This window comes from Rhinatrema bivittatum, chromosome 2 (assembly GCF_901001135.1).
Source record: "Rhinatrema bivittatum chromosome 2, aRhiBiv1.1, whole genome shotgun sequence".
NCBI classification, from domain to species: Eukaryota; Metazoa; Chordata; class Amphibia; order Gymnophiona; family Rhinatrematidae; genus Rhinatrema; species Rhinatrema bivittatum.
The window spans coordinates 226949581-226975650 of record NC_042616.1 but is presented as its reverse complement, the minus strand read 5'-3'; the positions used below and the strand labels follow the sequence as shown (position 1 = coordinate 226975650).

Here is a 26070-nt window from a genome sequence, read left to right as displayed (position 1 = left end):
CATCTTGGATCCCCACTACATTTTTTTCTTATGTCATATTTCACTTAAAACGCCCAGATATAAGATGTGCTCTTTATTTCTTAGTTATTTAAATCAAATGTGATTTATATTGGAAGTGTTTTAACTTTTTATGAGAAATCATCATCTATATATAATATGCTTGACTTGGTCATTGTATCTATCCTTGTCTCAGTGTTCTTTTACTAATGGCCTCCAGGTGTGCAACTGGCCCACAACAGTCTTCAGCAGGGTGGGTTAGTATGCTTATCTTGGAAGGGATGCATGTAATTTATCTGCAACTGCTGATGTCTGGTGGCAGAAGAACACAAAGGCAGGAGCTGCATGGGCTGCCTGGATAGGGGAGGTGGGAGCGGAATGGGCCTGCATGTGATAGAGATGAAGGAGTTGGGGAAGAGTGGTAGGGAGGAGACAAAATAGCAAGGCAAAGAGGTAAAACACATTTTCCATTCCATTATGTGCCAGAAGTGAAGATGTATCCTCTACTGAGCTTACTGAATATTTTGATTAACTTAATTTTCCCCAAATCAAAGAGGTTCAGAATGCTAACTTCTGTGCCACTAATCTTGTTAGAGATTCAGGATGCCATTGTTCTACTTTCTAATGGCAAGTATCCAGGGCCTGGTGAGTATTACCTCAACTTTTAGAAAACTTTCTTGCCCGAATTGGGTGCTCTACTGCATAGCACTTCACAGCCATTTCACATACAGAATGGATGAGGCCACATTAATAGTGCTGCATAAGAAATGTAGAGATGTGCTAGACCTCGGGTCTTATTGACCCATATCTCTACTCAATGAAGATATCCACATTTTGTCAAAAGTAATATAGCTGCGTTTGGAAAAAATTATGACGGATCTCATAAATAAAGATCAAACTAGGTTCATCAGGGGCAGGCAGTTCTTCGCTAACTCTAGAAGAGTATTTGACATTCTAACTTTAGCAGATAAATATAAATGGCATGGAGCCATATTGTCAAAAAAAAAAGCCTTTGATAGACTACATTGAACATTTCTTTTTGCCATTCTAGCTCAATATGGGTTGAGCCTGCAATTTATTCAATGGGTGAAGGCCCTTTATGCACATCCAGCAGCAAAGGTAATGACTAATGTGATTTTGTTGGACCACTTTCCTATTCAGAGGGGTACAAGACAAAGATACCCTCTCACCTTTCCTGTTTGAATTGGCAATTGAAGCATTAGCACAACTCATATGTAAAGATCCAGATATTACTGGTATCAAACTTGCAGGATGTACTCATAAGTTTTCTTTATATGCAGACGATGTCTTGTTATATCTCACCAATCTTAAGACATCAATACCTAGATTTATGAATGTCTTAGATGCATATGGGAGGGCATCAGGGTATAAAATAAATCATCAAAAGTCAGAGATATATTTATTTCATCCTGAGCACCAGTGCTTGTTTCGAGGCAGACATATGCTTTTTCAGGTAGCCAGGATGGGTTTCAGTATCTGGGAATGTACTTTCCTAGGAAGTGGGAGGATGTTTTCAAATTGAACTATGTGCCCATAGTAAACAAGATTCAATCTGGCTTTAAAAACTGGGATAGTTTGCTGTATCGTAGATTAGAAGAATCAGTATGTTCAAGATGAATGCCCTTCCCAGATTGATCTATTTATTTCAACACTTTCCTTATTCATTAATGGAGGGTTCTTTTCTTCTTTTGAAAGTTCCATATCTAAATGTATTTGTTAAGGGAAGACCCCCCCCAAAATCAAATTGACAACTCTGTACCAATCCAGGAAAGAGCGCGATATTGCCCTGACATATGTAAAAGGATATTACTAGGCTGCCAGGCTTAGCTTTGCTTATCTTTGACATGGCTGTCATTGGAGAGTGGGGGGCTGCAGGTAGTGAAGAACTAGATAATCTACTCTTTCTGCTCTCAGGGTCGCAGAAGGTCCAGAAAATAACTAGGGCCAATCCACTGATATCTCATATTCTTCTTGTTTGGAGGGAGATTTGTCAGTACTTCCATATATCAGGGGGGTAGGATATCCCTACTGTCCTCATTACATAACAATAATAGAGGAGGAGGAATAGCCTAGTGGTTAGAGCAGTGGACTATGAACCAGGAGACCAAGGTTCAAGTCCTGCTGTTGCTCCTTGTGACCTTTGGCAAGTCACTTTTCCCCTCCATTGCCTCAGGTACAAAAACTTAGATTGTAAGCCCTCTGGGGATAGAGAAATACCTACAGTACCTGAATGCAAACCAATGTGATATCTTGATCTAATATCAGTATATAAAAATAATAAATAATTGTCCATTCATACATTTAATCCTGGACTGCAGGAATTGTGGGATATGGGTTTGTGTCACTTGGGACAGATATAGGATGATAGATAGTGGTTGCCTTTTGATGATCTTCATGATGACTTCTCGCCTGCTATACAATCATCTTAGGGAAGCAATATCCAGGCTGGAAAGATCTGGCTGGGAGCGGAGGACTCTTTCATCTTTGAAAAAGTGCTTACAGATGATGCCATGGTCAGAAAAGTTATCACCCTGTTATACAAGGCTATTCGGGAGGGGGGGGGGGGTCCCATTACCACCGAAGGATAAATGGAACACTGAGCTAGGTCTTACTTTGGAGTAGAAACAGTAGCAATTAATTTGGCAAAAGACATTGAAAATGTTTATTTGCAGTAGGAGAGTGGAGCTGTAATACAAGCTGTTGCACAGAGCCTACAGATACCCAACTTTCTACTCTAAATTTTCTCTCATAACCTCCTGGATGTGCTGGCAGGGCTGTGGTCAGGAGGGTACTTTTTTTTTGCATATGTGGTGGTCCTGTGGGAATGTTCAAAGTTTTTGGAAGGAGATACAGGCAGAAGCACAAAGAACTTTACATAAGCCAGTGCCAATAGAAGTGCCATTATGTCTGCTGCTATGTGCCCCAGCGGACTTTTACTAAAGAAGAGAATAAAAGGTAAATTTTAAGAACCATGTGTGGGTGTCCATGTGCCCATGGTTCCTGACGCTGCACCGATTTTATAACATGCACGCATATACCTGCCCAATTTTATATCGGCGGGCGAATGCCGACTTGCACGCATAAGGGGGGGGGGGGGATTTTGCTACGTGCGAGCAGCGACATGATAGGCCCTAATCCCAGTTCCCTCCCAGTCCGCTCCAATAAAGGGTGGGATCCCAGCGCATGCGTCAGCTGGACAGTGCCTAATGGCGCTGTCCCAGCCTGCCCAGACCCTGCCCCCGGCCCACCCCTTTGCGAAAAATCCTTTCTTCTGTGCGTACCGGGAGATACGCGTATGGCCGCCGGCATTTGAAAGCCCCCGCAGTGTGCTCGCGGCCCAGCCACGAGCGTATCTCCTGGTTTTTACACACACCAGTTTTTTTTAAAATCTGGCCTTAAGCTGTTAGCTCAATTAGTGTATGCGGCTTAGTTTACCATTGGCTCCTTATGGAAGTCCCTCACTCTGATCGCACACTGGCAAAAACAAGTGAAGGAAATTGAAAATCCTGAGGAGCTTACTTTTATGCTGAAACATAAATCTACTTTGTTATGACAAAATATGGTGCTCCTACTGGACAGCCCATCGGTCACAATAACATGGCTGCTGCCCTTTTGGCCATAGGTTGCTGACATGTTTGATTGGGATAACTGAGTGGGATGTACTGCACATTCATTATGCTGAAATGCTGCTATAGATTTGGATTATAATATGAACAATGAAATATGGTCTCATTACTTTAATGATACTTCTATTATATGTATGTTTTATGTATGCTATGCTGGTTTCTCTAAATAAATAAAAAGTTTAAAAAAAAAACCAAAACAAAAACCTTCTCCAGAAAATTTCACTTGGGGGTCAGCTAGTGCATTTTATATTTTTCAGATTCACTGTTAGGCCCTACAATTTGTGGTATATCTCTAGCAGATTTAGGTTCTTTTGCAGATCACCTGGATTAGAGGATAAAATGACCAGATTGTCTGCATACAGAAGTTATTTGATTGCTGAGTTATTTTGTTTTAGTTCTAAGGCTGAGGAACTCTCCAGTAGTGTGGGGAGATCGTTGCTCTAGATGTTAAAGAAGATTGGAATGAGTCTGCTCTGTTTTCCAGTTTTGTTTGAAATTTAATTGCCTTTGCTCTGCCCTCCTCAAGCAATACTCAGTTATATAGAGTTATATAGCTTCTACTATGTTCCTTTGTTCCTCGGTGGTGTGTGTTCTATCATTATGTAAAATTAATGCATGACTTATAAGATCCAGATTGCAATGAGTAAGGAAAAAATCCTTATAAGGGAGGATAAATAGAAAAATATAAATTCTACATTGGTCAAAATATTGTGGCTTAATTAAAGAAATATATAGCTTTATATTGATAATTTGCACAGTTAAAAAAAATCAGTTGTAAACTGTCTGATATATATATATAATTTACTGTTATGGTTGTTTTATATATATTTGTGCTTATGGTATTTAGCAATATTTTTGTTTTTTTATATTTTAGACGATGGATCAGACTTCTGTTTGGGCGAGAATTCCCTCTCCAGGATCTTCTTGTTATCTGGGATGCTTTATTTGCTGATAGTATCACCCTGGATTTAGTTGACTACATTTTTGTAGCCATGCTGCTGTATATAAGGGATGCATGTAAGTATACCTATCCTTTTGTAAACTGTAAACCAAAATAGGCATTCTCCTAACAATAACAAAAGGCATATTTTGCTAATTTGATTCAGTACAGACGCATGCATTTACTAGATTTTTAATACAATATTTGTGAAAGCATTTCACCTTTAGTCTAAAGCAAGTGCTGGATTTTTAGCTGAATATGTGCCGAATGGGTTTGAGCTAAAGTCCATAGATTTGCAATTTGTAAATTAGTATGATAGCCATTTGCAGAGAGCACCATCTACTGACAGACTAATATATTCCAGAAATGTATTTCTATTTTGTTTGACCAGAAGAGTATTACAGATAATAACTAGCAGCTACAGTTTCTGCTCTTTCGAAGATGAAATCTTGTGGACAAAATGTTAATGTTTCATGAACCCAGAGAAATTCTGACACTGCACTCTAACATATGCTAAATCATGAATAGCTTGGTAGGATTGATTTTTATAACAAGAACATGCACGAATCTCAAGTATTTTTTATTTGACCCAATCTGCAAGTATTCCTGGGTTTTAAGATCACATGAGTCTCTTCAGGTCATATGTAAAAAAGATGCATACAAAAAAGTTCATAATACAACATCTTTGTCTAATTTTCATGTTGGTACAATAAATGCTATCACAGTCTGCAGAGTTCAGTCTTTTCCAAGACCAATACGACTATTAAAACTAAGCATTATAGATAAGTGATCCAGCCCCTTTAAGAGTCTGAACTGAAAACTAAATGTTTCTGCATATTCTGAGAAAAAGGACATTTTTAATGTTTTAATTGTTCAACCATCCTATTTTACTCTGATTTTCCTATGTACCATAGCAGCAAAGATATGATAGCTGAAGCATTAAAATTGACGAGTTCTAGATTAACTGTGGTTTAAGGTAATCCCATTTCACCTAACCTGAAAATATCTCTTAAAATAGAACTTTTAGTGCTATTTTCAGTTCAAAACTGTTATGATGCTGCTCGTGGAGCCCATCCCGCGAGCAGCTTCTCACTTTCCCGACGCCGCGCCACTGCCTTCTCGCAGCCTAGCCCTCTCTGGACCGCCACTGCCACTCCTCGTGGCCCAACGCCACTGTATGCGGCAGGAAGGACTAAAACTCTTCAAAAAGAGCTTAAAAACTTGGCTATTCAAAAAAGCATTTCACAGTGAGGTCGCTGAATAACAACAAAATTCCTACAGCGGAAAGCCACCTATAAAAAGCAGAATGTTACTTTTTTGTTTTAATCATAATTAAATTTTAAATTAAAACAGTTATCACATATGATTACCACAGTATCATATAAACAGTATTTCAAACACACTTCTCATTTAGAGTATATTATGAACTATGTAACTGTAAAATATTGGCACCCCATGGATAACTTAGAAAGCAAACCAAACCTGTCTTGTGCCTAAATGTAAACCATTGTGATGGTGCATCACTAAACGACGGTATAGAAAAGTGTTTAAATAAATAAATAAATAAATAAATAAATAAATATTCATTATGCCACTCCTGGGAACTCTGACCCCTGATTTCCCCCTCTTCCTCAGATTATCCAGTCGCTGAAAGGGTCAGACTCCAAAGAGGACCCCCTCCCCTTCAGTAATTTGACCTGCGCTCTGCCTTTGGGGGGGGGGGGGGGGGTTGCTATCTCATCCCTTAACTCAAGTTGACACCCCTGTATATGGTAAAATTGGATAGTGCTGGAGGCGTTCCTGAGGGGTATTTGTGACTTAGCCAGTTAGTGCTGATATTCAACTGTAACTGGTTAAGTTTAAGCACTAACCCCGGCTGCAGAAATAACTTGTCTTAAATCTAGCCAGCCAAATTTTGATTGGCTAGATTAATACAAACTTTCAACCAAAATCCTAGCTGATTAGGTTTGACTTAAAGTTCGGATAAACATAACTGTCTAATCGATGGCTCTTTGAAAGTTAAACCCACTATGCTTTGTAAAAAAAAAAAAATTTAATTTTATTGATATTTTGTTCCAGTTAATATGAAGAAATAAGGTCAACAAACTAACTGTAGGTGATACCTTTCGATTGCACTAACATGATACATTTGTGACTAGCTTTAAAGAGCTATATGCCATTTACCAGGTCAGTGCAGAATAAGCTACAAAGATTGTTGCCCAAAAATACAAGTAAATTACCGTACATGTTACATTACAGTAATGGATGTAAAGAGTTGTAAAGTAAAAGGATGGTGGCAGTTGATTTGTTTGCGAGGGTTTAGAAAATGTAAATTATACTATGTTTAATAATGGGTAAAGAAACCAATGTCGCTATTAAATAGTCTGCTTCTGAGAGAGGGTGAGCAGGAGCCTGGGCAAGCAGCTTGCTGCTGCACCTTCAGTGCCATGTCCAGTATCGGTTGCCCTGGCATATTTGTGACCAGTGCACCGATGGACTGACATGTCAATGTCAAGACTACGTCAGGGACAAAGACTGCAATTATGTGCCATGGTTACCCTTGACACTGTCGAGGTGCTGGGGTGCTCTTGATGCCGTCAAAGTGCATGACCTTCCTCGATACCATAAGGACCATGTGCACCAGCAAACATCATGCACATTTTGAGCGCACTGGTTGGGCCTTGTGTAACATAGGCATCTGTGGGCACCATAGAGTCTCGATGCACCGGAGGAACAGCATCTATCTTAGTGATATCGAGTGCCTTGGGTCTCGATGTGGCGGAGTAACGGCACCAACCTCTAGTGTCAAGGACTAGAATTGCCATCGAGTGCCATGATCCCCTTCAACACCATCGGAGCCGCCCTCGATGCCATCCATGTCCTCAAGGCCATTGATGCCATAGACATCCTCAATCCCATTGAGGTATGTGGGTGGCCGCTTTCTATGCCATCGAGGTGCATGGCTTTGATGCCATGGCCGCACTTGATTTCAACGTGGTGTGGAGTTGCCTTGATACCATCAATGCCCTTGATGCCATCGAGGTGAGGGGCCACTATGGAGGCCATTGGGCATATTAGCCAGCAATGCCATTGTTGCCGCTGTCGACAATGTCGCGCACCTTCGACGAGGCACTGGGATCACCATTGAGCGCCCTGGTCACCCTCGAGGCCATCGACTGCTGGGGCTTCTGAAAGCTCTCATGGGCCTCTGAAGCCCTCAAGCGATAGGAGTTTTGGCGAACATTTTGCTATTGAGTGCTGGGGTCCCCTTCTTCTCAAAGCATTCTGGAGTACTGAGGCATCCAGGCGCAGTAGTCTGGTACCCTCAAGACTCCTTTGTTGTGTCCAGACGGGGCACCAAGGGGCATCTTGCTGTCTCATCACTGGCCTCCGGCTATTGGGCAACATGGATGCCGATGATATCAGGCCCTGAGCCGCTGGCATTGGGGAGCATCAGAGGCCCCGCTTGACTTCGTGTATTATTATGAACACTACAGTTGCTGTCAAGGCTATCACTAGCTATAGCCATTGGCAAGAAACACCATCAAGCTCGCAGCATCGATGCCCTCGGACGTATAGGTGAGCTGAGGGGAACTGTCCATGGTGCTGGAAGTTATCGGTTCCTTTGGGCACCATTGAGGCGAGTTGGGGCAGTGTTTGGGCTGCAGAACCTCTGCCTGCAGGCACCCCTGGCATCCTCGGCACCACAGGTCTATTGATGTCTTCGACCACTTTGGTCTCTATCAGTACTGCTGGGTATAAATGTCCGCAGGTTCCTGGGGCGCCAGGGATGGCACTATATACCATCAAACTGGTCAAGACATGGTCAAGTGCTGTCAAAACCCTGGGTGCCATTGATGCAATCTATCATTGGTGAGAACAAGAGTGCTATAGGCCCCTCGGGCACTGCCACCATGGTGGGCACCAGTGAAAGGGGTTAGATGTCACAGGACACTACCGCAGAGCACCATGGGCACCGTCGGTCGCCATGGATTTCGCTGCTGCCGTTCCATGAGGGAAACAGTGGTGAGCCATTCTGATGCAATTTCAAGGGCTGTGTTCAGCCTCTTTGAGCGATATCAAGTACTGGGGCGATGCCATAGAAAGGTACCCACCACCATGCCATAATCAGATCCCCAGTGGTACTGGGAATGCCATCGTCACAATGTTCCTATCCACTCCATTGAGAGTTAGTATGACAGTGGAGCGCAGCATGCCTGATTGGGTATGGCAGGGTCATCTACTCCAAGCACCTCAGACCCTGGCAGGCAGCATTCTCTCTGACGATGCAGTTCACAGCCATGTCATGGTTCTGCCATTGTTGCGTCAAGGTGTCAGTCTCTTTATCTGTTCTGCACTATAAGGTGCTAGGGAGCACTGGCGAGGAAGGCGCCATCACACACTCTGGTGGTGCTTGGTCCTTGCTCTGCTGTGGGATTCAACCACAAGCACGGCGAATGAGTTTGTAGGTGTGCCGCCATCTGTAGGATGGAGTACCACACTATGAGTACTGGTCAGTGTCCTTTTACAGCGGAGGGCACTATTCTTCCAGTTGCCTTCTACTGTATAGGTGTGTGTGTGTTTCCCTTATGGCGAGCATAACAGGTTGTGCACTGCAGCCACAGGACTGACCTAAGACTGTGTTCCTGGTTGAGCCCCTATGGGAGTGGATACAAGGAGGGTAGTGTCGGGAGTCTTCCCATTCCTCAGAAGAAAATTAGGTCTTTCGTCCCCTCCCATGTTAGAAATCCACTTTGTGGGGAAGCCCCTAAGGCTCTGTCCCTCGCAGGTTTATCACAGCCGGTCTATTTCACGAGGGAGCCAGTCCAGATTCAGGCCCCCCAGCATACTAGGAGTAATTGGAACAGGCTGAAAGGGAACTGGGGAAGGCCCGATTGCATCGCCATGCATATTTTGCAAAAATGCCCCCTCCCCCCCTTGCGTACGCTGCCCGCACATGCGTATGCGGCCAATGGATTTTATAACATGCATGCGTGCCAGTGCGCACGTGTTATAAAATCGGTGCATTCATGGGTACGCGCCACGAACAGCGCTCACATCTTTTAAAATCTATCCCTTAGGGTTTCCAGGCCAGTGAAGAAATCCTGTTCTATAGGGGTTTGCACTTGTGACACCCCGGCTTCCTGTCTCTTGGTGGAGTGTTACTAGATTTCTTCCCTGGGGCATTTCTTCTCAGTTTCAGCTGTTCCAAGCAGGCTGAGGACTATCTCAGAGGGTAACTCCCTACTGGCATCAACAGTGAGTTATTCACTTGGGGTTGAGATATACAGCCTAGTGACTGGTTCTTATCCCTGCAGTCCAGCGGTCTGCATCCTTGTGTTCCTTCGCTCCTTCTGACTTCTAGTTGCAATGTCGAGGGGAGAGGAAGAAAAGCTAAGGCATTCATGGTATAGCTTAGTGTTTTTAATTACCCAACACCCACCCACTCTCCTTGTGGCCACTACTCAGCTTGCCCAATGTCTTGTAATTTATCCATATTTACACATCCGATTTCTAATAAACTTTATACCTTGCACCATACCTCTCACTGCGACCCTGTGGGGGGGGTGGGGGAGGATTTACGTTGTCCTCTGCACATGCAGCCTTTTATACATAGGCAAAACCATCTGGCAATTAAAAACAAGGATTGTTGAACATTGCTCCTGCATTAGAAATTCTAAACTTGAATCCCCCCTAGTGTCCCATTGGTTGGAAATGGGCTACTCTACGACCAAATTGCGGTTCTTTGCTCTAGAGGTGTTAACCCACTCCCCTTGTGGAGGTGATTTCTCTGGCCCCTCACCCGCCATGAGCAACACTGGATTTATGAACTTTATTCCCTTATCCCTTTTGGTTTAAATAAAGAAATTGAATGGTCAGCTTTTTTCTGATTGTTCTGACTTTTCTGCTTTTTTCTAATGTTTTTGCTTTTTCTTTGATTGAATTTTTATTTTATCCTTATTTTATTATTTTTCTTTGATTGAGATTTTTCTTTGATTGATATTTTTATTTTTATTCTTTGTTTCCATTTCCCTGGTTTTTTCAATCCCTTCAATCCCTTTCAATCCCTTGGATCCATAAAGTCAAGAGGCCGCCAATGAAGAGTGGGTGACTCGCCAGAATGATGCCTACTGCCTGGAGACAATACCCTTATTCAATAAACATACACATGGTTACTGTGACTCCAACATCACTCTAAGCTTCAACAGCAAGAGGAAATGTGGAAAAAAGGATTTGCACTCACAAAGACGGGAGTAGCTGGCTTGTTACGGCGGTTACTACCCCAAACCAAATATCCAAATTACTACCTCCACCTCCTGATGCCTTTCAACTAGCTTGATCACTCCATTCTTATACTTCACTTTCAATGCATATCCAGCATAGTTCTCTGCTTCAACAGCAGGGGAAAAGAAAAACTGTTACTTCACACATCCAGCAGAGCTCTCTGCTTAAACGGCAGGGGAGAAGAAAAAAGGGTTCGCACTCACAAAGCGGGGAGTAGCTAGCTTGTTACGGCGGTTACTACCCCAAACCAAATGTACCTGATACTTCACTCTCGACGCATATCCAGCATGGCTCTCTGCTTCAACGGCATGGGAGAAAGACTGATACATCACGAATTTCCAGCATAGCTCTCTGCTTCAACGGCAGGGGAAAAGAAAAACTGATACTTCACGCATATCCAGCATAACTTCAACGGCAGGGGAGAAGAAAAAAGGATTCACACTCACAAAGCGGGGAATAGCTGGCTTGTTACGGCGGTTACTACCCCAAACCAAATGTGCCTGATACTTCACTTTCGATGCATATCCAGCATAGCTCTCTGCTTCAACGGCAGGGGAGAAGAAAAAAACTGACACCTCACGCATATCCAGCATAGCTCCCTGCTTCAACGGCAGGGGAGAAGATAAACAACCAATAAGGGCTGTATAACATAATCTGGGTAAAAACAAATAAGCATGGGTGTAGCTTGCTTATTGCGGCGGTTACTTCCCCTACTACCTCTAACTAATCAAGCTAGATATTTCACTTGGATGCAGCTCCATCACCGCTCTCTACATTAATGGCGGGGGTGGAAGGGAATTAGAACCAAGAGCTAAGAGAAACAGATAAGTATGGGAGAAGAAATGAGGGAAGCTTGCTGGGCAGACTGGATGGGCCATTTGGTCTTCTTCTGCCGTCATTTCTATGTTTCTATGTTTTCTTTATCTTTGAAACCCTTTTCATAAATTTATCATCCAAATATATTTCTACCTGGCTATCACAAATCTTCTCCTAATCATTATGAAGCTCCTCCCTTTATTTTTCTCATGGCATCACTCTTGGCTCCACCCCATTTGTTTACTTGTTTTTTCATGCGCTTTTCCATTTCTTGACCATTATCTTCCAGGTCTTTCTTACCCGCTGTACTGCTAAGCCAAAATCCCTCTCCATGTTACATTAGGTGTGCTATATGTTACATGTCCCGTCCGCGCTTGGCCCACGCCTCCTTACCTCACTAACTCCTCCATGGGTCCCAGGCCGTCCTCCCCAGCTACTGCAGCGAGCACGTCCAGGCCTCGGCATCCCGAGGTGGTGGTCGCCGGGCCTTCCACCTCCAGCCAGGCCTCAAGGCGGGGCTCAGCGTCCTCCATGGCATCGGCCCCGCCCATAGGCACACGGACCACCTGGTCCCTTAAAGGGCTTGGGGCGGGTCCCAGCTCCACAGCGCACCCTGATTGATCACAGTATAAGAGGAAGTCCCTGCCTTCACTTCCTTGCCTTGGCAATTGGGTCGATCACGCTGTGATTTCTAGTCTGCCTCTGCATTCACAGTCTCGTTCCAGACTTGTTCCAGTCCTGTTCCAGTCCTGTTCCAGTCCCAGTCCTGTTCCAGTCCCAGTCATGTTCCAGTCCCAGTCCTGTTCCAGTCTCGTTCCAGTCCTGTTCCAGCGTCCCTCTGTTCCAGTGTCCTCCTGTTTCCTTCGTCTACCCAGGTAGTACCTCTCAGACTGTCTTTCCGGTACTGACCTTTGCCTGTTTCTGACTACGTTGACCACCGCCTGGATTTGACCTCTGCCTGTTTCCTTGACCATGTCTGCACGCTGCCTGTAACCGATCTCTGCCTGAACACTGACCTCATCTGCACGCTGCCTGGAACTGACCTCTGCCTGAACACTGACTATGTCTGCACACTGCCTGGAACCTGACTCCTGTTTTGACTGACTATCCACGGACTGACTAATGGTATTGACTCCTGCTTTGGCTGACTATCCACGGACTGACCACTGGTATTGACCCCTGCTTTAGCTGACTACATTTCCTTGACTCTAGACTTGATCTTTGCCATTCATTCAAAGACTCTCCTTTGACATTTTCTGGCATCCCAGACTCCTATTCTGCAAATCGACCATGCACCCTTGATCATGGTGGGCAGAGCTCTGAACTTTCTCTCAAGAAGATCCTACGAGGCCCATCTAAGACCAGTCGGCCCGGATATCCAAGGGCTCAACCCGAGGGAACCCCGGGTTGCTAGTGGTGAAGCTCCAGCTATCCTCTGTCTCCTCCAGTGCTCTGCCTCCTGGTGCAGGCACTCTCTGGTTCCTAGCAGGAAGCCTACCCACCCTGCCCAGGGCCAAGGGTCTACCTCCCGGCGCAGCAGGTTGCCAAGGCCATGGACTCGGCGGAGTCTCCTGCCACATGGACATTTTGGGGTATGGCCGCAACTGTCCAAGAGGAGCAATAGGTCATAGAAACTCTAGCATCTTCAATAGAGGAACTCCACTCTCAAATGCAGGATACAGTGATGGCCAATCCTAGGGGAATAAACTCTACCCTTCTACTGAGAGCATCACTGGTGCTGCCAGCTCCTCCTCATTTCAATGGGGATCCACGGCTCTGCCGAGGCTTCCTCAACCAGTGCTTCATGCAATTTGCTCTTCAGCCGTCCTTGTTTCTGAAAGAATCAACGAAGATTACGTTCATCCTCTCACGCCTAGAGGGGAAGGCCCTGGCATGGGCTTCTCCACTTTGGGAGCGTTCCAATCCCATCCTCACTCAACTATCCCAGTTCATCACCGCCTTTAAGTGAACCTCTGAAGATCCTGGTCATCAGGCGGTTGCTGGTCATCACCTTCTCCACCTCTGTCAAGGCTCAAGATCCCTCTCTGAGTTTATTTTATTTATTTATTTATTTAACACTTTTTTTATACCGACCTTCATAGTAAAAACCGTATCGGATCGGTTTACATAGAACAAGGGTATAACTGAAGCAATAAATAAAGTGATTAACAATAGAGGTGAATAAGGCAAAGTTACATTTAACAAGGAGTATAAACTTGGAAGCTTAAATAGCTGGAAAAAGATAAAGGCAGGAAGTATTGTAACATAATAATAAAGGATATGGGTTAAAGCTTAAGGTGCTTTAACCTGGAAGTGCCAGAGTCCATCTGGCACTTCCAGTTTATGGTGGAGTTTATGGTGGAGTTTATGGTGGAGTTCCGGACACTGGCCACAGAACTGGGATGGCAAGAGGATTGCCTCTGGTCACTCTATTTACAGGGCCTATCTCCCGCTCTCAAACATGAACTCGCTGACCGAGAGATACCTATGTCTCTAGAGGACTTGATTTCCCTCGCTGGGAAAATTGAACATCGCCTCTGGCAATGGCACCATGAAGTAAAAGCATCCCGGCCTGCTGCTCAAAGCCCAGCACATGCACCAAGCCCTTAGTTGAAGGCTTTACCGACACCACCTCCAACTACTGAGGAACCTATGCAAGTCAACCATGGGTGGTTGTCTCTAGAAGAGCGTCTTCGGTGCAAGAAGCAGGGCCTCTGCCTTTACTGCGATGCTTCTGGACATCTGAGGCAGTCCTGTCCAGTCCATCTGGAAAACTTCAAAGCCTAAGCCCGGCGGGGGTCCCAAGCTTGGGCACTACTGTCACCCGCCCCAACTGTTACTTCCAGTTTCCTTGTCCATGGAATCCCATTCCTTTACCACCACTGCTCTTATTGACACTGGAGCAAGTGGCAGCTTCATCATGGATGATATTGTCAACCTCCTGAAAATCCCTTTCCAACTCCTTGAGGTGCCTCTCCTCATCGCATCTATCCAAGGGGAACATCTCCCCGGACGCATCACACATCGCACGGTGCCTTCCACCTCACCATGGGAACCCTCCACGAGGAAGAAATATCCTTACACATCTTGAAACACTCCACACATCCAGTCATACTAGGCCTTCCCTGGCTCCAAACACATGGACCCCAATTTGACTGACAATCCCTCCAGTTGGTTCAATGGGGTCCACAATGCCAGAAGCACTGCTTAAAACCCATCTCTCCAGCAGTGACTATCCTGAAGACTACAATACTCGCCGGCCTTCCGGTTCAGTACTCTGACTTCGAGGATGTCTTTTCAAAACAAAAGGCAGACACGCTGCCCCCACTCCAAAAGTATAATTGTCCTATCGAACTTTTGCTAGGTACAAAACCTCCCAAAGGTAGAATCTATCTGCTCTCGCTCCCAGAGACCCAGGTGATGTCCGAATACATCAAAGAAAACCTTGAGAAAAGGGTTCATCAGACCCTCGGACTCTCCGGCAGGAGTGGGCTTCTTCTTTGTCAAGAAGAAGGATGGAGGACTACGCCCTGTATAGATTACTGGGGGTTGAATGCCATCACCCGCAGGGATCGCTACTCACTACCCCTCATCAGTGAGATGTTTGATCGCCTACAAGGAGCCCAGATCTTCTCAAAGCTCGATCTAGGAGGAGCATACAACCTCCTACACATCCAGCGTGAGGACACATGGAAGACCGCGTTTAATACCAGGGATGGACACTACGAGTACATGGTGATGCCTTTTGGCCTTTGTAATGCCCCTGCGGTGTTCCAATGCCTGATGAATGAAATCCTCCGAGATCTCTTTTATTCATTAATAGTAGTCTACCTGGATGATATCCTGATATTCTTAAAAGACCTGAAGTCCCATCGCTCCCATGTCAGAACTGTTCTTCAATGCCTTTGAGAGAATCACCTTTACGCGAAACTAGAGAAATGCATCTTGGAGCAAAATCGTCTACCCTTCCTGGGGTACATCATTTCCAATCAAGGATTTACAATGGACCCTGAAAAACTTCAAGGGATTCGTGACTAGCACCAGCCAGTAGGCCTCCATGCCCTACAAAGATTCCTTGGATTCATGAATTACTATAGGAGCTTTATTGCCAACTATTCCACTTTAGCTGCTCCACTCACTGTGATGACCAAGAAAGGAACCAATCTCCGGGTTTGGAGTCCCAAGGCTCAAGCTGCATTCCATGCTCTAAAAGAAGCTTTTTGCTCTGGTCCCTGCCTACGACATCCCGACCCAAAACACCCATTTGTCGTTGAGGTTTACGCGTCCGTCATCTGAGCTGGGGCGGTGTTGGGTCAGTCCTCCTCCAAGGATACATTGGTACCGTGCTCTTTTTATTCCCACAAATTTTCACCTGCAGAGCAAAATTACACAATTGGAGACCGTGAGCTCCTAGCCATCAAACTAGCATTCCAGGAGTGCGCCCATGGCTAGAAGGTGCCCAACACAAATTTACTATATTCAAAGACCACAAGAATCTGGAGCACCTAAAAGAGGCACAATTATTAAATCCCAGACAAGCCCGATGGGCATTATTCTTCAAGCAATTCAACTTCGAGCTGCGATATCGGCCAGTTTCAAAGAACCTCCGCGCAGATGCACTCTCGCGCTCCCTCGAGCCAGAGGACACTCCAGACACTCCAAGGCATATTATTGATCTGGCCTGCATGTCTCTTGCAGTTACCATCACAATACCTGCCGGAAAGACGGTTGTTCCACGCCAGCTATGTGAACGTGTTCTCCGCTGGGCCCATGACTCAAAGCTAGCTGGACATTCCGGTCGAGCCAGAACCCTGGGAATGTTAAGACACTTCTACTGGTGGACCAGCATGGTAACTGATTCTCGCAAGTACGTCGACTCATGTCCTGTATGTGCACAACAAAAGCCTCCTACGGGTCGGCCATGGGGACCTCTCCAACCACTTCCAGCACCCACTGAGCCCTGGTCCAGCATATCAACCAATTTTATCACTGATCTACCCCCATCTCAAGATAACACCGTGATCTGGGTCATCATCAACTGCTTTTCTAAGATGGGACACTTCATCCCTCTGCGGAGTCTTCCATTGGCTCCCGAGTTTGCCAAACTGTACCTGAGGCATATCTTCCGTTTACATGGCCTGCCTAAAGAAATTGGGTCGGATTCAGGTCCACAGTTCGCAGCAAAATATTGGCGATCCTTATGTCAAAAATTCAACATTAACCTCAGTTTCACCTCGGCCTACCACCCTCAGGCCAACGGCCAGGCCGAAAGAACTAATCGAACCCTGAAAACCTTCTTAAGGTCCTATGTAAATGACCAACAGAACAATTGGGCCGAATTACTGCCATGGGCCGAGTTGTCACATAACACGCACATTGCTGCCACCATGGACGTCTCCCCATTCTTGGTAGTATTTGGACGTCAACCACGACTGCCCTTGCCTGTACTCCTCTCTGTGCCTTCACCAACAGCACAGTTCACCGCTCAGACCATCCGCAAACGTTTTGGAACCAAGTAAAGGATTTGTCTGAATCAAGCTGCCTGAGCGTTCCAGGAAGATCGCTGACTCTCATCGACGGTCAGCGCCACTCTTTCGTCCTAGTCAAAAGGTGTGGCTCAGTGCCAAGCACATCAGACTGTGACTTCCTTCCCATCGCCTTGCACCAAAATACATTGGTCCATTTCCTATTCTTCGTCGAGTCGGAGCGATAACTTACCAACTCCAGTTACCATGATCCATGGGTATCCACAATACCTTCCACGTTTCCCTACTAAAGCCTCTCGTGCTTTCCTGGCCCTCTCGCAGAGATCCTCCTCCTCCGCAAGTCTCCACTGAACCAGACAACACCCTCCAGGTACGAGAGATCCTCGACATCCATTGGCGTCAAGGCTGCTGGGATTATCTTCTCTCCTGGGAAGGGTATGGGGCTGAAGAGAACTCCTGGGAGCCCTCGCAAAACATTCTTGACAAAGGACCTCCTTGGGGCCTTCCATAGGGCGCATCCAAACACGCCTCGCCCGAGGAGGGGGAGGCCTAGAAGGGGAGGTATTGTTGCGCGTCCCATCCGTACTCGGCCTGCGCCCTGACCTGCTGACCTCACTAACTCCTCCACGGGTCCCGGGCTGTCCTCCCCAGCTACTGCAGCGAGCACGTCCAGGCCTTGGCGTCCCGCGGCGGTGGTCGCCAGGCCTTCCACCTCCAGCCAGGCCTCACGGTGGGGCTTGGCATCCTCCGTGGCATTGGCCCCGCCCATAGGCATGCATGCACAGACCGCCCGGTCCCTTAAAGGGCCAGGGGCAGGTCCCAGCTCCGCGGTGCGCCCTGATTGATCACATTACAAGAGGAAGTCCCTGCCTTCACTTCCATGCCTTGGCAATTGGGTCGATCACACTGTGATTTCTAGTTTGCCTCTGCGTTTCCAGTCTTTGTTCCAGTCTCATTCCAGCCTTGCTCCAGTCCTGTTCCAGTCTCATTCCAGCCTTGTTCCAGCATCTTTCTGTTCCAGTGTCCTCCTGTTCCAGCGTCCTCCTATTTCCTTCGTCTACCCAGGTAGTACCTCTTGAACTGTCTTCCGGTTCTGACCTTTGCCTGTTCCTGACTACGTGACCGCAGCCGGGATTTGACCTCTACCTGTTTACTTGACCACGTCCGCATGCTGCCTGGAACAGACCTCTGCCTGAACATTGACCACATCTGCACGCTGCCTGGAACCTAACCCCTGCTTTGACTGATTATCCACGGAATGATTACTGGTATTGACTCCTGCTTTGGCTGTCTATCCACGGACTGACCACTGGTATTGATCCCTGCTTTGGCTGACTATGTTTCCTTAACTCTGGCCTTGATCCTTGCCATTCATTCAGAGGACTCTCCTTTGGCGTTTTCTGGTACCCCAGACTCCTAGTCTGCACATTGACTGCGCACCCTGATCGTGGTGGGCACACCTCTGAACTTTCTCTCAAGATCCTGCGAAGCCCACCTAAGACCAGGCGGCCCGGGTAACCAAGGGCTCAACCCGAGGGAACCCTAGGTTGCTGGTGGTGAAGCTCCAGCTCGCCTCTATCTCCTCCTGTTGCTCTGCCTACTGATGGCAGGCGCTCTCTGGTTCCTACCAGGGAGCCTACCAACACTGCCCCGGACCAAATTCCAGAAATTTGACCTCAAAGATTTTGGAACCCATGCAGTTAGGCCGCAGCCATTTGACATCAAAAGAGATAAGAAAACGGAAGAAATTAGGGCTGTGTATGTACTGTGGACAAGCTGGTCATGCTGTCCAAACTTGCCCTATACGTGTGGGAAACTGGCAGACCTAAGTCCTGTGGGAAGACTCTTCTTAGGTCTCACCACTCCTTCTCCTCCGCTCTCTCTTCCTGTATCTTTGATCTGCGGACCCTTAGAGTACCAGACTCTTACCCTAGTGGACTCCGGGGCAGGAGGCAATTTCATTTTCCAACGATTAGTGGAGCACCTACGGATCCCCACTTCCACTATGAAGCCTCCACTACTTCTTTCGTCCATCCATGGAGAGCCTTTACTGGGTGAAGTAACACTACGCACCGAACCAATGTGTCTACGGACCGGTGCCCTCCATTCGGAGACCATCTCCTTCTTTGTCTTAGAGAAGGCCATGCACCCTATAGTACTGGGATTACCTTGGCTGCAGCAGCATATGCCTCAATTCATTTGGGTTACACTGGAACTGTTAAGATGGGGTCCAGACTGCCATGATAAATGCCTGATGGAGGTAGCTCTGTTACCTTGTATGCCTACCACCCCAGTAATGCCGGGGTTGTCACCTAAATATGCATCTTTCCAAGATGTCTTTTCAAAAGAAGCTGCAGATGTACTTCCGCCTCACAGACCTTATGACTGCGCTATTATTCTGAAGCCTAATACGGAGCCACCCAAGGGTAGAGTGTACCCCTTGTCCGTAGCAGAAAATAAGGCCATGTCTGAATATATTCAGGAAAAACCTCCAAAAGGCTTTATAAGACCGTCCAAGTATCCGCTGGCGCAGGCTTTTTCTTTGTGGGCAAAAAGGACGGTACATTACGCCCATGTATAGATCACAAAGGCCTCAACGAAATAACAATAAAGAATCGCTACCTTTTGCCTCTGATTTCAGAGCTATTTGACAGACTACAAGGAGCTCAAATCTTTTCCAAACTGGATCTGAAAGAAGCCTACAATTTACTTCGCATTCGAGCTGGTAATGAGTGGAAGACGGCCTCAACACTCGGGACGGCCACTTTGAATATCTAGTGATGCCCTTCAGCCTGTGCAATGCCCCGGCTGTCTTTCAAAATGTAATGAACGACATTTTCCAGGATATCCTCTATAAGTGTGGTGTTATTTACTTGGACGACATCTTGATATTCTCTCAAGACATGACCACTCATTTAGAGGATGTTAAGAGGGTACTACAGAGGCTCCGTGAGAACCATCTCTATGCCAAGCTATCCAAATGTGAATTTCACAAAGAGTCAGTGCCTTCCTTAGGCTACATCGTCTCCAATCAACGCTTTCAAATGGATCCACAGAAGCTGGAGAGTATCTAGAAATTGGCGCAACCCACCGGGTTAAAAGCTCTCAGACGCTTCTTAGGTTTCACCAACTATTACAGATCCTTCATCAAGAATTACTCTTCTCTTACAGTGCTGCTTACAGCTATGATGAAGAAAGGTGCCAATGCTGCTTATTGGTCTCCAGAAGCTATTGCTGCATTCCAGAAACTAAAGGATGCCTTCTCAAGCAAGCTGTGTCTTCGACACCCAGACCCCTCCAAGCCTTTCATCGTGGAGGTCGATGCCTCAGACATTGGCGTAGGGGTGGTATTAAGCCAGGCTGGTGATTCTAAGGTCCACAACCATGCTCATTTTTCTCCCGTCGCTTCTCTCCTGCAGAGAAAAATTATGGAATTGGAGATAAGGAGCTTCTGGCTATTAAGATGTCATTCGAAGAATGGCACCCTTGGCTCAAAGGAGCACAACATCAAGTAACAGTCTTCATAGACCATAAGAATCTGGAGTACCTCCACCATGCACAGCGCCTGAATCATAGACAAGCGAGATGGTCTGTTTTTCAATAGATTCAACTTTGTGCTCAAGTACCGCCCTGGAGATAAGAATATCAGAGCTGACACTCTATCTCACTCTATCTCACTCATTCCTCTCCGAGGACATTCCAGAGGAACCGCAACACATCATTGACCCAGAGAAGGTCGTATTGGCAGCTACCCACTCAGTACCTGCAGGAAAGACTATCATACCCAAGAAACTCAGAAAGAAGTTATTGGCTTGGGCCCACGACTCTAAACTTTCAGGACACCCTGGTCAACATAGGACCCTGTCTAACTTCAGACCTTATACTGGTGGCCCACCATGAAGGAAGACACATTCTCCTACGTCGCTTCCTGCGCAAACTGCGCTAAACAGAAGATGCCACCGGGTCGTCCATGGGGTCTACTCCAACCCTTGCCGAGTGCCAGAAGACCATGGACACATATTGCCACAGACTTCGTGGTCGATTTACCATCTTCAGGAGGGAAACAACACTATTTGGGTAACTGTAGATCGGTTCTCGAAGATGGCTTATTTTGTGGCTCTCCAGGCTTATCCACCGCTATGGAGCTCGCCAAGCTATTCATTATGCACATCTTCCGCTTGCATGGCTTGCCTAAGCACATAGTCTCCGATCGAGGAGCCCAATTCACGGCTAACTTCTGGAAGGCACTATGTAAGAAGTTCGATATTTCCCTCGACTTCACATCGGCATATGATCCTCAATCCAACGAGCAAACAGAAAGGATGAACAGGACACTCAAGCAGTTCATTTGTGCCTATGTGAACACTCGCCAGAATGATTGGAGTGAACTGTTGCCATGGGCAGAATTTGCCATAAATTCTCATCCAGCTACATCCACTGGATCAACACCATTCAAAGTGGTTTATGGACAACTACCACTGCCACCACTGCCACTCCCGTTATCAGTGTCGTCTCCGGCAGCTCAAAATACTGCCAAAGATATCCAACAACTTTGGACTCCAACAAAAGAGATGCTTGTTAAAGCAGGACTTTGAGCAAAGAAAGGATACGATGCTCATCACTGCAAGGCTCCAGACTTCAAGCCTGGTGATAAAGTCTGGCTTTCCATGAAGCACTTAAGACTTAAATTTCCTTCAGCTCGCTTCGCTCCTCGCTTCATTGGACCATTTCCCATTCTCTGACAAACTGGACAATCTCACTTACAGTCTGCAAACTACCATCTACATTTAAAATTCACAATGCATTCCATGTCTCACTATTGAAGCCACTGATCCTTAATTAGTTCTCCAACAAGATACCTGAAGCAACACCTATTGATGCAGAAGATGACATCGAATATAAAGACGACGCAGTTCTCGATGTGAGAAGACGAGGCAGAGTATGGGAATACCTCCTGTCAGGGGAAGGGTTTGGCCCTGAAGAAAACTCTTGGACACCAATGCTAATATCCTGGATAAAGAGATGCTACAGGACTTTCATCTTTCACATCCTCATAAACCAAGACCTGGTAGGAAACAGCGTGGATGCCCTTTGAAGGGGGGGTACTGTTGCGTCCGTCGGTCCTCGACGGCTTCGCCCCGTTTGCCTCACCTTATTCACGGCTCCTTCCGCTTACCTGGGCAAGATTGGCTACCGCCGCGTCTACAAGCCGACCTCTCTGGCATCCCCGAAACGGCTAGGGTGCAGCCTCCCGCCATTGCTCCTCCCAGGTACCTACTAGGGTGTGTGCGCAACCCACGTCTTTGTACCACCCTTGGGGCGAACCTCGAGGGTATTCCCTCATGCTGACGTCACGCCATCCGGGTATATTACCTTCATTCATTTGCTAGCTCCCCGAGTTAACAAGGACTCAAATCCATTCCTGTCTACGATACTCTGCTGCTTCCGTGCTGCCACAGGAAGCTCTCTCTCTCTCTCCCTTCGAGGTATTTGCTAACCTGGGTACCCACTCCTCAGGGGCCCTCTGATTTATTTCAGGTACCTTACAGGGAACAGGTACTCGCTCCTCGAGGCCCTGCTCTCTCTGCCTCTGTGCATGTGCCTTCTACAACAGACCTGGTGGAATTGCATATCAAAAGCAAATACCTAGTGAGTACTCTAACTCTCAGTCTATCTCATCCACAGTATCTCCTCGCTGGGAGACCTGCTGTGGAACCTCCTGATGTCACCAAGGAGAGAAGGGCTCCCTCTGTCGAGGTCCCTGAGACTGCAACTACTGGACTGCCTCACTGCTGCCACCTCTGGTGGTTCTCTTCATGCTGTCTAATAAAGAACTCTTGTGTTTGTGTAGTACGAGTCTAGCCCAGTACTGTGGCTCCTCACGGGGCTCCTCCCCATGGGCCTGGTCACCTCCAGAGCACCCAAGGATCCTCCAAACACACACATTCACAACAATCTGATGGATTCTTGTGACCTGGACTAGCCACTGTCATAAACAGAACACTGGGCTTGATGGTCTGACCCAGCAAGGCACTTCATAATATGCTTTGGCATGTGAGTTAGTGTATCACCTGTGCTATTTTGGATGTAGCACTGCTGTTGTCACGAAGGAAATTGGCTGCCTCCTGTTGGTATGAACAAGATAGACCTGTTAGGAATGAGTGAAGTGAACACGTGGGTGGGTGCATGGCAAGCTTATAGTACCTACCTTTGAGCCCCTGTTTGGAATTCATGGGGAGGGTCTGTGGTGGGCTCAGAGGGCCCCTTTTTTGGTGTTGAGTGGGGAGGGTGAGCAAAGCATCAGTTTTGAAGTTTGGGCTGGGGAGAGATATTTTCAGTTCAGTTGGCTAGGGGGTGGCAGGAGGGGAGGGGTTGCAATTGTTTACTTGCTTAACCAGCCTTTTCACTTTGGGTCAGTTTGAACATGGCAACTTGAGCTACACAGCAGCTTTATCATGTTTTCACTCATTTTAACACATCCATGTCATTTTGTGCCTCTCATTGTTTTAGTATGAAAGCCTGTTATACATGAAAGCCTGTTATGTGGCTACATTAAATTAGGCAGGTAATATGCATTACCATGCAGGTTTTATCACGGCTAAATACACAGAACCCTAAATTTCTTACAATTCAGAAAGTTAGAAAATCAAAAGCCTTTTTTTTGTGATTGGAAATTTTGTTTCTGCTTTTTTAGTCTTCGGGTTTAAACAGAACCTGTCTCTACTGGGGCTATGCACAAATGACCTTTATTTGCAACTAACTAGCAGGCCGATACAGTAAAAGTCGCGGGCGAGCGTCCACTCTCCTGTGCGCAAGATTTAGTATCTGCCCGCATGGAAATGAGGGCCCGCAGTAAAAAGAGGCGCTAGAGACACTAGCGCATCCCTAGCACCTCCTTTTTGACAGGAGGCGGCGGCTGTCAGCAAGTTTTACAGCCAACGCTCAATTTTGCCAGCGTCGGTTCTCAAACCCACTGACAGCCACGGGTTTGGAAACCGGATGACGGCAAAATTGAGCGTCTGGTTTTCAACCCGTGAGCCAATTTAACTTTTTTTTTTTAAATTTTTAATTCTTTTTTACTTTTGGGACCTCCGATTTAATATCGCTATGATATTAAGTCGGAGGGTGTACAGAAAAGCAGTTTTTACTGCTTTTCTGTGCACTTTCCTGGTGCCGGCAGAAATTAACGCCTACCTTTGGGTAGGCGCTAATTTCTGAAAGTAAAATGTGCAGCTTGGCTTACAATCTGAGGCAATAGAGGGTGAAGTGACTTGCCCAAGGTCACAAGAAACGGCAGTGGGATTTGAACCCTGGCTTGTAGCTCACTGCTCTAACCACTAGGCTACGTCTCCACTCTCTGAATATTACTAAAGAATAGGGAGGTGGAAGACTTCTTATTCCCTCTCCCTTCCCCCTCCACCTCCTCCCATCTCATGGGTTAGCTGTCTTGTAGCTGGTCTACATCATTTTAAGAAAGTAGTTAACCAATTAAATAAAGAATTGTTTTATAAAAATTGCTCTTATAAAAATGAAAGCCTTTCTTCCCCCAGCTAGTAACACACCAATATTATCTTTGGGAAAACAAACAAATTCCTCTCTCTTTCTCATAATTAGGTTTGTCAGCTAGCTGCAGATTCACCGGACAGGTCTTGGATTTATCCCATTGCATGCAGGGACTTGTAGTTCCTATTTCATTCCATAAGAAAAGTATGACTACAAGTCTCTGCATGTATTTGGGTAAACTAGGACTGTATCAATCCTCTCAGACAAATCTGGAGCCAGTTGGAAACCTTACTCCCAGTCAGCCACCAGAATTCTCTTTAAAAAAACAAAACTTCCTTCTTTCTTCCTCTCCCCTCTCAGTCAGCCATCAGCCTTCAGTATTCTCTGTTTAAAAAAATAAAAAATTGCTCCCTCTTTCTCCTTCCCATCCCCCTTCCTGTCATTCTTCCCCACCTTCTGCTCGCCCCCTCTCCTCCCCCTAGATCATTTTAATAGTTGCGGTTAGTCCCTATGCCCGATCACTGAAACAGCAGCAGAATCCAAAGGAACACAGCTAGAGACTGTCAGCTTGTGCTTCGTTCTCATTTTCTGTGTTGGCCCTGCCACCTCCTAAGAGGGAAGCAGATTTTTTTTTTTTTTTTTTTAGCATCTTCCTCCTGAAGTCATCACTGCTTCATGGACTAGCATTTGAAGTTCTTAAAAGTTTACATGGAAAAGATTTTCTAGCTGGTTCACATGTCTCAGTCAGGATGCCCTTTAAGTGTCCTATCCCGCTTTTGCATCATTATCTTTTAGGCCTTTCAGAATCTGGATTGAAACAAATTCTGAGTTCATAAGAGAAATACCACCAGAAATCTGGGAGGAATTCCTATTTCTTAACATCCTACAGTTGCCAGATTCATGGAAGGCCTATACCATCTTCATCCTCCACTTAGAGATGATTCCACTCCTCAGGATCTAAATATAGTTATCACTCCACTCATGATATAGCTCTAGCCATAGAATAACTTCTTTCTTGGAAGGTTTTGTTTCTGATATTTATAGTTTCTGCATGCAGAATAAACAAGTTGCAAGTGCTAGTCTCATATTTTCGGTATTTCCCAAATTTTCAACAGTAGTTTGTAAAACATGTCCTATATTTCTACTAAAAGTGGTCTCTCTCAGTTTTACTTGAATCAATCCATTTTACTAGCAACATTTTTTCACGATACCCACAAAATAAAGCCAAATAATCTTTTAATACCTTGGACTGCAGAAGAGCTTTATTATTCTGTTTGAAGAGAATAAGTCATACAGAAAATGTTTTCAGCTATTGCATAAGTTCAACCCAATCAAACAAGGGTTTTCAGTATAAAACAAGCTACTTTCATGTGGATTTCTGATTAATTTCTTATTG

General features: G+C 45.9%; 1 protein-coding gene across 11 annotated transcripts in view; it reads left to right on the top strand.

The window, feature by feature from the left end:
* TBC1D5 (TBC1 domain family member 5) overlaps positions 1–26070 on the top strand; it is a 1653915-nt gene that overhangs the window by 1269650 nt on the left and 358195 nt on the right. For all 11 annotated transcript variants that reach the window (XM_029589267.1, XM_029589269.1, XM_029589266.1 and 8 more), the window contains one exon: positions 4519–4661. In XM_029589267.1, the coding sequence (XP_029445127.1) occupies positions 4519–4661 (143 nt within the window). The remainder of the gene's footprint in view (positions 1–4518; positions 4662–26070) is intronic.